Genomic DNA, 13,012 nt, shown 5'->3' on the forward strand with positions numbered 1-13,012 from the left:
CCCTCTTTGCTCGGGTCTGCATTTGCATGCAGATACTCAAAAGGGCCGACAAACCTCTTTCCCTGATCCCTAACGGGGTTTCTGGTGATAAGAATGATCAAGCGTGTGGGAAAGTTGCTATCAAATATATTAGAAAACAAATAAACCAGCGAACGATGCCACACACACAAAACTGGTTCCTTCTTTAGGAAAAGAACCAACAACTTTATTAAAAGGGTTGGTTTTTCCCCTGAAAAATAGACTCTTCCTATTTTTTTTTTTAAATAGGAAAAATAACCTCCTCTTACCCATCACCTACAACACTGTTCTTTCTACCTATCTATCTATCTACCTACCTACCTATTTAAAAATTTTTTTTAATTTTTGGCTGTGTTGGGTCTTCGTTGCTGCGCTTGGGCTTTTTCTCTAGCTGTGGCGAGCGGGGCTACTCTTCGTTGCGATGCACGGGTTTCTCATTACGGTGTCTTCTCTTGTTGCAGAGCACAGGCTCTAGGCGTGCGGGCTTCAGTAGTTGTGGCTCACGGGCTCCAGAGTGCAGGCTCAGTAGTTGTGGCATGCAGGCTCAGTAGTTGTGGCTCATGGGTTCCAGAGCACAGGCTCAGTAGCTGTGGCACACGGGCTTAGCTGCTCCGCGGCATGTGGGATCTTCCCGGACCAGGGCTCGAACCCATGTCCCCTGCATTGGCAGGCGGATTCTTAACCACTGCGCCACCAGGGAAGCCCCCTACCTACCTATTTTTAAACCAAGAACTGCTTCCTGAATGTTAGCTACAAATTTATGCATTCAAGAGGCGGAAAAAAACCAAGAACTCTGCCAAGTTTTCACGGGGGGAAACAGCGAGGACACAGTTTATGGTCAGTTTATGGTCAACCCGCAACGGTCACCGCTGACCCTCTGGCCTCGCTCACCTGATGGTGTTTCCGAGCTCTGAGGGCACAGGTTGGGGCCTGACCCAGGAAACGAGTGGAGGCTGGAGCGGGAAAGCCCGACGTCCAGGTCCCCGTGAGGGATGCTCGGCCTCCCCATGGTGCTGCCTCAAGTTGACACCAGGGCAGCGGGTCCCGAGTCCCTGGCCGGCACCCTCGGAAGCTGATCTGTGGCTCTAGGGCAGGGGCTCAGCTGACCCCTGGTGAGTGAGTGACAGTTTCCAATAAAAATGAGGATTGGATGTACTCGGGCCGGGGGAGGTGGGACTGAGAGACATAGGGAAGAAAAGGACAGTGCAGCACAGCAAGTTGGAGGGCAAAGCTCAGAGGAAGCAGCTTTTAAACGCAAGAGAAGGCAAAGGCTCCTGCCTGGCAAGTGCAGCTGCCCAGCGGGAGGGCACAGGTGGCAAACCCTACGAGAGGCGTCGCGGGAGGGTGGCAGTGACCACGGCCCACCCGCGGCCACTATGTGGAGCTCTAAACGCAAGAAGGGGAGATGATGGAGTCACGTCCGCCAGCGCGCTTACAAGTGAAATGACTTGGCCTCTGGCTGGAACGTGATGGAATCTACCACTTAGCTTCGAGCAAGGCTGGGGGATAAAGGGAAAAGGAAAAGAAAAAAAGCAACTAGTTGACTTCTCTGTGGCTTTTTGCAAATTCTACTGCCCAACCCTTGTTGCCTAAACTGGGGGGGCCCTGCGGGGATGGGGCTGGAGAACCCCCCTAGCTCAGGGCCTGCACCGAGCCTGGTGCGGAGGACAGCGTTTCCAGGCTGCCCGGGGCTGCCTTGGAGGAGCTGACACAGGGGTGAAGGGCCGCGGGTTCGGTCCTCAGGCGGGATGAGGCCAGAAAGGGACTGGAGCTGAGGAAATGGCTCGGGTCGGTGGCCTGGGCTCCCCGTGCCCTCGCCTGGCATCCAGGGAGCCTGCTGGTGTGGAAATGCAGCGTGCAGGGGCGTCGCGGGCCGAGGAGGCTACCGGAGGAGACCTGCCTGCAGTGACCGTGCCAGAGGTGCCGTGACAGCTGCCGATCGAAGCACTAAACCCAGTGGCCGCCGTGACTGTCGGCCTCCGACAGGCTGAACACTCGCCGGCGTCCTTTCCTGCCACTCCTGACTAGAGGGAAACACAGCGACAGATCATAGAAAGCCTTTAACAACGGGACGGAGAAGGTGACACGGAGAGGGGACAGAGAGCAGCGACGGACGCGAAGCATCGACGAGAGCGTGAGGCGGGGGGCCTGAGCCAGCGGGTGCTGGTGACGCTGCCCCCATGCAGGTAGGACACCCCCATCCCACCCCCCACGATGAGGCGGTGTTGGGACAGCTAAGAACCAAATCATCCGCTTGTGGGACTAAAGACAGGTAAAGACGGCGGAGGTCAGTCCTGTGGGGAAGGAAATTCTCGGGGTCATCGGCGACACTTGGTCTCGGTGAGCACCCTCGGGGGCGGAGGAACAGAACTGCCTGTCGGTGAAGATGAAAACCCTGCATCCCTGGGCCAGTCTGAGGAGGGAAGGGTGTGTGGTTGGGGGATCAGAGCCAAAGCAGTTAGGGAAACAAGTAGATCTCTGACCCCAACCGATGAGGCCGAGGGCTCTCAGTGGCAGCCACCGAAGCCACCAGCGTGGCTCTGGGAGAGCCTCCCGTGACCCCCTCCCTAGTCACCCCCTCCCTAGTCACCCCCTCCCCAGCCACGAGGTGACACTCTCCTGGCCACACTCTGGTGATCCGCACCTTTGAAACCAAGACTGAACCACAGCGGCAAGATCTGAGGGCATATGCCAAGCAGCTGCAACAAAAATGTTAGGAGCATCTCCCTGGGGAGAAACCGCCACCTCTGAGACACAATCGGGATTACGGCAGAGCTTAAGACGAGTGCCACGGAGCACAACAAGGCGAATGGACTGAACTGTAGGCTGAAAAATGGTTAAAATGGCACATTTGATGTTACATGTATTTCACCGCGATAAAAAAAATTAACGTCATGGATAAAACTGGGGAGAAAAGAGAACACGTTTGACTTGGGGTTTTGTCCTTAAAAGTCCCACCTGACCACGGTGCCCGGGTTCAGTAACACACAGGTCGGCCCTGGGCTGTCTGGCGCTCAGGTGGCCCAAATGGGATGGTGCTCTGGGGTGAAGGTCGTACTTTCAGACAATCGTCTCAGGGAGCAGGTGAGGATGGGGGAGGGAGGGCCCGTGTCAGGCTCCCAGCACAGGGCCACCAGGAACCAAGCTCTTCCTTCTTTCTATAAACCCTTAGGGGAGAGTCAGAGTGGCCCCAGCTCAGAACTCCCTGGGTCTGAGAATGGACGCTGGAAAGAGCAGCCTGGCCTTCAGTCTGAATTCATTTTTTAACAAATGATTTTCTGTCATCCTCCTCAAAGTGGCTCACCCAGAACACCTGTGAAACGCAACAGATTGGAGATTGGAGGCAGAGTGGCTGTTTGAGGAACTTGGTGTAGGTCGCAGAGCTCTTAGCTGAGGAGACGGCTTTCTTACTAGAATTCCAGGCTGTGTGTGCGTGTGTGTGTGCGTGTGCATGTGTGTGTGTGCGTGTGCGTGTGTGTGTGTGTGTGCGTGCGTGCGTACAGGCATAACCCAGAAGATGTTTCTAAAGTATTCCTACTGATCCTACATCTGGTTCTAAAATTGGGTCTATTTTCTCTTTCCCGCCATATGTTTTCTGCAATTTCAGCTTCTCAAAACCATAAAATGTTTAAGGAAAGAAAAAAATGCCGATTCCAACCCCGTAATTTTCTCCCTGGGGAACAAGCCGAGGCCCACGAGGCTGGCTATGCCGCATGAGCCCGCCAGAGGTTCCTGGACTTCTCCACAGCGTGGGGCGCCCAGCTCTCCCCGGAAAGGCTAGAGGATTTCAGGGCACTGTCTTTAAAGGACAGTGGGAACAGGTGGGCTCACGCATCAGGTGCTAAAACCAGACGGTAAACCCTGCTGGGCACAGCTTTAACAGGTAAATCGTCGACAATGAAAATAAAATCCCCTTGCCCCCAACTCTTTCTGGTTGGTTCCTTTGGTTACTACAGAATTCAGTTTTGACCTGTCAGTCTGGGGTGTCTTTTGGCCCCGATTTGAGGGCCTGTACTTGCTGAGAAGCCACTCACAAGGGTCTACCATGAGCCTTTGGTGTGTGAAGGAGACTCAGAAGCAGCGCAGAGGGTGTCTCTGGGCGACTGGCAAAGTGGTGACGCCTCTAGGCGGGGTCCCTCCCCGCTTCTGGTGATGGTGCCTCTGCCTGCGCTGGGTCTGCAGCCGCCGCTTGGGCCTCGGCCCTGATGGGCATAGGGGCTGTTTCTCAAACACAGACCGCCCCCTGGGTCTGTATGTGGAAGAGTGGAATTGATAGGTAGATCCCAGAAAAATAGGGAAAAGGAATCAACTCGTCACCAGGCAGTTTCCGGGCTGGGCCTTGGTGGATTGTGTGACACCCAAAGGCCACCTTCTTCAGGGAGCCCTGGCCCAGTCACCCCCTCATCCTCGGGCTTTCAGCTCCAGTGATACCTCCTCTGGGAGTCTCTGGCCCCGCCCACAGCCTCCAGTTCACAGCTTATAACTGGACACTTATCTGTGTGGTCCTCTGATAGACTCGGCCTCCCCTGCCAGCCTGTGCCTTCCATGCTTTGCTACCCTCTGTGCCGAGGACATGTGCATAGTAGCGGGTGGCGTGGGGTACCAAGGCCGAGGTAGTAAGAGGCAGAGAGAAGAGCCTCTTAGGTGGGGTGTCGGGGCTGGCAGGTGGAGGGCCACGCTCAGAGGGACCCTTCTGAGATCAGGCCTGGTGTCCACAAGGCCCGAGGCGCTCAGACTGGAGGCCCCATGGGAAGCTGAGGAAATCCGTATTAGGGATAAGCGTGGGCCTCTTTCAACCCCAGGCAGGGAATGCTAAGGTCCCCTGGGCTGGACAGAGGGCAGAGGCGGAAAACACAACCGAGCGTCACAACAGTTTCACACCCTTATCTGGGGGTGAACCCATCTGGGCTGGCAGACGCGGCCGTCTGGGGTCCATTTTGCTGCTGATTTGGGGACCACTGGGCTTCCCCCCACCCCCGGAGCTGCATAGCCCTGCTTTCGCTGGCTGGGGCTGCACAGCGACTTGGGCCTCTGTGAATGGGCTGAGGCTCTTCATATGGCTCTAGAGCAACCGTCGCGTAGGGAGGAGAGATCCGCGCCCTTCATAGGTGGTCCCCAACCGCGATCGGAACCCAAGGCCCAGGTCTCAGGGACGCCCCATGGAGGCACCTGGGACAGACTTAGGAACCGAAGCGATGCTCCGCTGGGCTGTCTCAGGAGGCGGAGCAGGGCTCTGGGTTGCCAAGGCTGGATGCCTATCTGGGCCCCCCTGCTACCAGCTGCAGCAGCATGGCCAAGCTGTGTGACCTCTCTGAGCCCCCGTGTTTTCAACAGCACAGTGTGAGGCGGAGGGTGGCAGGACACAACAAGGGGGTGTCTGTAAAGTATTTGTGAGCACCGTGCCTGACACGTGGCTTTTGGGAGCAGCGCCTACAGGGACGCCCCGTGGCGGGTACACTCCCAGAGGGCTGGGCGGTGGGGGGCCCAGGCCACATCAACGGCTGAGAGCGAGAGGGTTGCCCCTGGCTTTTACGGATGTCCCTGCGCGATTCCAGGTTTCGACCCCATGGAGCAGAGACACAGAAAACTAGGCCTGTCTCATGCCCTGGTAGATGGTATCTCTCAGGTGCTTTCCTGACCAAACCCTGACGTGCAAAGTGTGGCTTCAAGAGCAAAGAAGCCCCTGGAGTTTGCTAATTCCAGCTGCAAAGGGCCTGGTGGCTGCTCTCCACTCTAAGAACTTCCTGGACTCCGGGAAGCTCTGCAAACACAGGGTCAGGAATGCTTCTGATTCTGCACTGTGTCCTCCAAAACCACTTTGAGGACAAGTGGCTCCGTGGCTGGGCTGCAGCTGTTTGCCATCCAGGCTGCGTGGGCTGTGGAGGAGAGGCCCTGGCCCATCCTGCGGTCCGGCTGGCCCTCCGAGGATGCTGCCTCTGGCAGATGGTGGCCAGGCCCTGCGGTGGAAAGTCTGGTGGCTTCCAAATCAGAAGCCTGAACACTGGGCCACCACCCTGGGCTGACGTCAACCAGGGAACAGGCAGAAGGGCACCCGTCCCAACAAGAACCTGCCTGCCTTCGTCCATCCAGCACGGCTCGGTAGGACACCAGGCAGATGCTGGCGCCATCTGGGGAGACCTGCCCTACAGGGAACATGGAAACCCCACGTGCCGTTCTCTGGATGCTCCCAGTGGCTGAAGGCCGGCCTGCAAGTTTGGCATTGAGAGGAAGTGACTGGTGGTCCTCCTGAGATCGGCCGCCCCAGCCCGTGGGCACCCATGCTCTCTCCTTCCAGGGGTCAACAGCTGGCTCCTCAGTGGAGAGTGAAGCACCAGCTGCCCAACAGGATGGCCCTGCATCAGGAGGTGAGTTATTTCAGTGTCTACGGAGATTTGGACAGGCAGGCTGGGCCCCAGGCTCTTACTGTCAGGCAGCATAAAAAATGGGGTCTTGCATGCTTGCAGGCCTTGCAGGCCTGCCAGGGACACACCGATCGGGAGCAGACACCCGGGGGCCTGACCATCACTTATCGACCTGACAACCAGGCTAACAGCCCCTGCATTTCTGAGTTGAGAAGACATGTCGTTGGCACCGAGCAGGGGATGGTGGGGGTAGGGATGGAGGGGCTGAGGGAGGCCAAGAACAAAGAAACTAGCGCAAGGTGCAAGGTGGGCAAGGTGCAGAGCCCCAGGGGCCACACTCAGGTGGACAGCTGCACACCCAGGCACGATTTTGATCATGTGGGTCTTTGCTGGCTTCAGTTTTAGGCAAAGAAGTGTATGGCTCATTGGTTCGCTTAGCTGTTGGCTGCGCCTCCTTAAAAGTGAAAAAAGGCATACACAGCGGCACCAGGAAGAGACCTTTCACCCAAAATGCAATTTTAAGTACGTGTGTGTGTTTGGGTCCACACAACACAGACACAGAACTCTGTGCACATGCAGGCAGGACGCGGGTACAAACGTGAGCACATAAACACACAACCCTGCACTCTGGCCCCCAGAGCCAGCATGAGACCAGGCTTCAGGGGGAGGCAGAGGGCTGATCTTGGCTTCTGAGAAAGCTCTGTCTGAATTTCCCAGCTACGAGCCTGGGAACGGCAGCAGCAACTGCTTGGATACACAGCCAACCTCAAGTCGGGCTCAGAAATAGCTCAGACAGGGCAGTCATCTTCCCCGGGCTGGGGCAGGGAGGGAAGCAGGTGTCGAGTGGACGGGGGTCTACGGGAGGTGGCTTGAGGGTCACCTTGCTGCCGGGGCCTCATGAATGTCAGTCGGAGATGGAGGTAATGGATGCTTGTGGGAGGAGGAGGGAGGGGCTGCAGGCAAGAGGTGCCCTGAGCCACAGTCATGGAGACCAGGCGGGGTTAACCCTTTGCTGAGAAAAGCGGAAGCTGAAAACTCTGGAGAGAGGTGCGGGAGCCCAAGGGGATCTCTGTCTCTGGTGCCGAGCGGACGGTGGCCAGGGGCCCCCGATTTCCTGGCGCCGCGGTGGCTGCCGCCCTGGCGCACCACTTTTGTCAAGACCCATCGATCCATCACTTAACAGGAGTTTGCACAGGTGTCCCTGAAATATGATGGGTGAGGGCTCTGGATGGGACCCTGCAGGAACAGCAAAGGACACTGAGGGTCCCCAAATGAGGGCGCATACCAGAGTTATGGGGGGGTCTCTCAAATCAGAGATGTCCGGGGCCCTCCAGACCCACGGGTCACCGGCTGGGGTGCAAAGCGTCATGCACTCTCAAGGCCCTGCTCCTCTGGCTGCATTTTGGGGCCGTGTTGCTCAGGAAATAAGCCGGCATCTTCACTCCCGGGATCTCAGGCACTGCGGCGAGGTGCTCACGTGCGAGGGGCTCACGGCAGCTCAGAGCACAGGGGGACCACAGACACGTCTCACTCCAGGCTCCCTGCTCATGGGGTCTCTCCGTGCCACATCTACACTTGTGACAGTTACAGGAGGGCAAGATGTGACTCTACCCCACCCCGACAGACTCTCAAAAGGGCGGCAAGATGCACCCCCTCATCACAGACAACTGGACTGCACCAAACATTTAAAGAAGAAACTGGTGTGTTATGGAGGAGAAGAAAAAAATTAGCAGTGACACGATTCTTTCACCAGAGTTCAAACAATCACGTCTGGGAGACCCCTCCTCGTGACACCTAAGACTCTGGAGGTGATAATGGGGTGAATTTAGGCTCAGCTACCTGCCGCCGCGGAGGCCTTCCAGTGGACCAGCCTGCAAAGGGAGTGATTCCTCCCCTGCGGGGAGCCGAGCCAGACGCCCGCCGCCAACAGCACGTCCCAGCGGATGCGGAACCCCGGGTGGCAGTGTCCCCAGACACGGCGGTGAGGAGCAGCCGGGGGTCAGGGCTCTCGGGTGGAGGGGTCGCAGGGTTCCCTCCAGTCCCCCCACTGCGCCGTGTCCGTGGCCAGTACCTGCGGGGCTCTGGGCGGCCGAGGGGGTGGACGACGAGCTGGCGCCTCCCGAGTCGCAGTGGCTGGTGCTCCCGCTGCCGCTGGGGCTCCCGCTGGCGGACGGCGACGGCGAGGACAGGGAGGACGAGCTCTGCTGGTTTATGCCCTGCGCCACGGCGAAGCCTGCAAGACAAGGCGGAACGTGACCCAGCGGAGGGACAGGCGGCCTGGCGCGAGGGGTGCCACCTCCCCGGGCACTGCGTGTGCGGCCCCTCGGGGCAAGCGCCCACCGCCAAGGCTGGGCCGGGGGCCTCCGCGTGAGGGTGGTGCTAAAAGACACAAAGCCGGCCCCTTCAGAGTCTGGGTCTGCTCCCCGTTATCAGCTGAGCTCGCCGGGCCTGGGACTGACCTGGACACGCTGCGAAGCTGTTTCGAGGGAAAGGGTGCAGCCGCCATAGAGCCGGGGTGCGGGGGCTTGGGGCGGGGCTGAGCCGTAAATCAGTGCTGATGCTGGCTCTGCACCGCGCCGGCTGCACCCTTGAAGGGGACACACAGCCTCGGGGCTCAGGGGCGTCCTGGTGAAGGTCACAGAGGGACTCAGGGCATCCTCACGGCCGAACCCCGGGACCTTTGCTCACACACCCGAGTTCTTCCAGGGGCTCTTAATGCCGCACTGGGCGGGAGGGGAGACCCTGAAGACGCTCCCTGCCAGAGAATCTGCTCTGCCCTGGCGGGTCTGGTGGCGAGCTTGGTGGGAGGAAGGAAAGCTCTGGTGAAAAGCTAGCAATCACAGAGATTCACTTGGGCCTCAGAGCAACTCCAGGTTTGGAGACGGGGACCGCACATTTCTGGGGCCTGCGGCCTTCCCAGCCCGGGAAGAGCCCGGGGGAGTGGAGGAGCCCCACATGTTGGAGACCTGCAGACCTGGGCAAACCCTGCTTCACCGGCAGAAGCACTAGGCCGCGTGCCCAGTGTCGTTTCCCAGCTGCTGGTGGGCCGTGTGTCACCGGCCTCTCCCCAGCCCGCTGCAGCGGGGGTACAAGGGGAGAGCAAGGGGGGTGCAAGCAGGCCCATCCAGCCGGCTCGGCGCTTGGCGCGCGGTGGGAGCAGGCTGTCCTCTATGACGGGGGGAGGCCCTTCTGACCGAGCCGCCCCCGAGCCCCTCCTCCGGTAGGCATGTGCCTTCCCAGACCGTGACTCCTGCCCTTGGTACGGCCTGCTTTCCTAAAGGGCCGCGGCTTCTGATTTCATCCACGAAACACGGGGAAGCTCCCAAGGAACGACTCCCTGTCAGCGCTCCCAGGAGCCCGTGCAGACTGTGCTGGTTCCCCAGGAGCTCTGTGCTCCGCGCCCCACCCCGTGTCTGCACCAAGTCAGGGCAGGGATGGGGGCAAGTCCTCCTCCCACCTGAGAGCGGGGGCCCCAACCCTCCTGGACGGTCACCTCAAGCCTCGCCACCCCGAGCGCACTCACCCCGGCCCCAAACCTCATGCTCTCCGCCTGCGCCGCCTGAACCTCACTCGGCCCAGAGCCCACTGACACTTCTCCCAGCAGGTTCTCCAGGCCTGACCACGCCTTTCTCAGAACTCAGGGAGGCAGCGGGGTGTCGAGCAGGGGTTGGAGAACTATGGCCCTCTGACTGTTAAATAAAGTTTTACTGGAACACAGCCATGCCCTTTGCTTACATTCTGCCTGTGGATGCTTTCAAGCTACAATGGCAGCATTGAGCCAGTGCAAGAGAGGCTGCACGGCCCTCAAAGCCTGAAATATTTCACTCCCTGGCCCTCGACGGAAACGGTGTGCACAGCCTGGAAGAGGACGGGGGCACTGGCTCTGGCACCAGGAAAGCCTGGGCTTCATACTGGTCTGCTCGCTTACCAGCGGCGGGGTCCTGGGCAAGTCTCCCCACTTCCCTGAGCCTCCTTCCCTCCACCCACTGGTGGGCAGGCCTCGGGGCGGGCACGCAAGGGGACCCGACGCTCTGTCCCCACCTCAGGACTTAGGGGAACCCACACCCAGCCACCGTGGAGAAGCTCTTTTGTACTAATGTTTGTGTTAAGATTATTTTTGTCTAAGGATCAAAAGCTGGGTCTATTTATACCCCCAGCCAGGCCGTCCCGGGTTTCGGGCGATGTGACTGCATGCAGATGCGAGGTCTGGAGGGAGCACGGTGGGTAAATTCCCCGCACCCACCTACGGCGGAGAACAGCAGGATTACCGTGCTGGAGTTCTCAGGAAAAGGCATCATGTGATATATATACTGTGTGTGTGGTGGCAGGGCCTCAGATTAAGCACGGCAAACATCAAGGCGAATCCGAACACCAATCAGGAAGATTCCCAGGGGGCAGGCAGCCACAGCCCCACAGAACCAGCTTAATAGCTGCTTACTTCTTAATCACTTGAAGTGGTAAACCCCCAAGTTTACAAGCTGTTTACTTGCCTTGAAAATGAATCACTCCCTAACAAATCAAAATGTCAGGATAGCTTTCCCTGAGCTGCTTATTTATCACAACCGTGAACAGAGGGGCCGGAGAGTGTGGTAAGAGAGTCGAGACTAAGCCGACCCTGTTACACTCCCGACAAACGCCCCAGCCAGAACGAAGGAATGACGTGGCAGTCACCAAGGTGGTCACCCACCCCTTCTCTTAAGACACACATCTTGGGACTTCCCTGGTGGCGCAGTGGTTAAGAATCTGCCTGCCAATGCAGGGCACATGGGTTTGATCCCTGGTCCAGGAAGACCCCACATGCCACGGAGCAACTAAGCCCGTGCGCCACAACTACTGAGCCCGCGCTCTAGAGCCTGTGAGCCACAACTACTGAGCCCGTGTGCCACAACTACTGAGCCCGTGTGCCTAGAGCCTGTGCTCCGAAACAAAGAGAAGCCACCGCAACGAGAAGCCTGAGCACTGCAACGAAGAGTAGCCCTTGCTCGCTACAACTAGAGAAAGCCCACACGCAGCAACGAAGACCCAACGCAGGCAAAAAAAAAAAAAAAAAAAAGACACACATCTTCTCTCTCACGCACTTTAACGCCCTGGTTATTACTGTAAGACATGTGGGGTGGAGTGCGTGGGGTAGCAGACGAGATGCTGAGACTGAGGTCAGGATACTCAAGTTCCTTCATTTGGAGAACGGATTAGGGTCAAGCCATAGGTTGACAAAAAATATGGTGCACCTTCTGTAGGTGCTAAGAGTTAGAGAGAAAAAAAAAAAATCACCAACCACTGATACCACCCATTTGCGGGTCTAGCTGAGCAGAGGCAACTGAATGCATCTTTCCCTTGTCTGCTGCTACTAAAAATCCACCTCCCTTCTTTCCATGGCACGGGGACTCAGAAAGGCTCAGCGAAGTTTTTTGTTTGTCTGTTTTTTAGCTCAGTGCCCAGACTCCCCTTGCAATTTCATGGGGCTCCTCCCCAAATCGAGGTGGCAACACTTTGAGAGCCGGTTTGACATGTCAGGGGTAAGGAGGGCTCTGCAGAGAACTCAAGACAAGCACCTGGCCCCCTGCTCTTCTCCCGGGGAGGCAGTTCTCGATGAACTAGCTTTGGCGGGGGTGCCGAGGGGTTTTCTGGGCGCGAGTGAAACACACACGGGCTGCCAAGTACGTGCAAACGCACAGATGCGTCAGAGATCATGGGACAAGGGCACAGGCAAACAGGTCTCCCTGAGAGCTCCTCCAGCAGATAAAATTCTTGGCCGTCCCCGAGTATGTCTCAAGAACAGCCTGTGAGATGCGCATCAAAGGCCGTATGGGTTTTCACCCCAGCCGGCTGATGCCACATCTAGAACCTGACTGATGCTGCGGAAGGCGCCGTGGGTGGGTCCATGGATGTTCAAAGCACTGGTGTGTGTGGCAGGGAGCTGGAGGCACTCGGAACATCCACCAATCAGGGAAAAGCCAAATCGAGTCTCCTACGCCGGGGTGACCAAATCCTCGGCTGCTGTTAGACATGCTGGCATAAAAGCAGATGAAGTGCCGAGGGAAACACTCAAGACATAGTAAATAAAAAAAGGTTAGAAAGAGCACGTCCCACCTGCTCCCACTGTTGTGAAAAAATAAAAGGTAAAAAAAAAAAAAAAAAAAAAATCTAGGCTCTGCCTCCCTCCTTGTGTGGGGAGCAGAGCAAACAGACTGGAGGGATTGAAGCAGAAGTCACGGGAGAACCAGGTGGTTTGCTATGGTGAGTTTCAGTTTAATTTTTTCATGCTTGTCTGAATTTTCCAAGACTCCTACCACAAATAGTATCTTGAACCAGAAAAAGAATGGAGGCTGAAGGAAGGCACACGAGCCGTCTGGGAGCTGGGCAGGTTGAAGCTGCTGGGTCCCTAATACAGCCCTGGGATCTGTTCTGGCCTCCAAAGCTCTCTCCCCTGGACCCACTAAGAACCTCCCCACAGCTGAGGCCAGATGCCAAGCTCCACAGCAGGCGGGCCAACGGTGAAATGCATCCCTCGCTTTCCAGGAGCCCTGGGCTTCACAGGGTCAGGCTGGGGTCTTCCTGCTGCCCTCTGGCCCCATTCTGACAGTTATTCTGGGAAGGTGAACTCGTGAGTAACTCTCTGGCGTTTGTCAAGT

At 57.6% G+C, this 13,012-nt stretch overlaps 1 protein-coding gene across 6 annotated transcripts in view; it reads right to left on the minus strand.

The window, feature by feature from the left end:
- The window catches only part of CLEC16A (C-type lectin domain containing 16A), a 217,403-nt gene that overhangs the window by 12,236 nt on the left and 192,155 nt on the right, over positions 1-13,012 (minus strand). For 4 of the 6 annotated variants that reach the window (XR_009005334.1, XR_009005333.1, XR_009005332.1 and 1 more), the window contains exon 22: positions 8,452-8,613. Coding sequence is in view for 3 of the 6 variants with exons in the window: in XM_007188393.3 (XP_007188455.1) it covers positions 8,452-8,613 (162 nt within the window). In the remaining 3 variants the exon portion in view is untranslated. Of the gene's footprint in view, positions 1-1,918; positions 2,043-8,219; positions 8,614-13,012 lie in introns of all 6 variants that reach the window. The other 2 variants (XM_057528625.1, XM_057528624.1) reach the window with 2 other exon arrangements.

The sequence above is a fragment of the Balaenoptera acutorostrata genome, chromosome 15, assembly GCF_949987535.1.
Source record: "Balaenoptera acutorostrata chromosome 15, mBalAcu1.1, whole genome shotgun sequence".
Lineage (NCBI taxonomy): Eukaryota > Metazoa > Chordata > Mammalia > Artiodactyla > Balaenopteridae > Balaenoptera > Balaenoptera acutorostrata.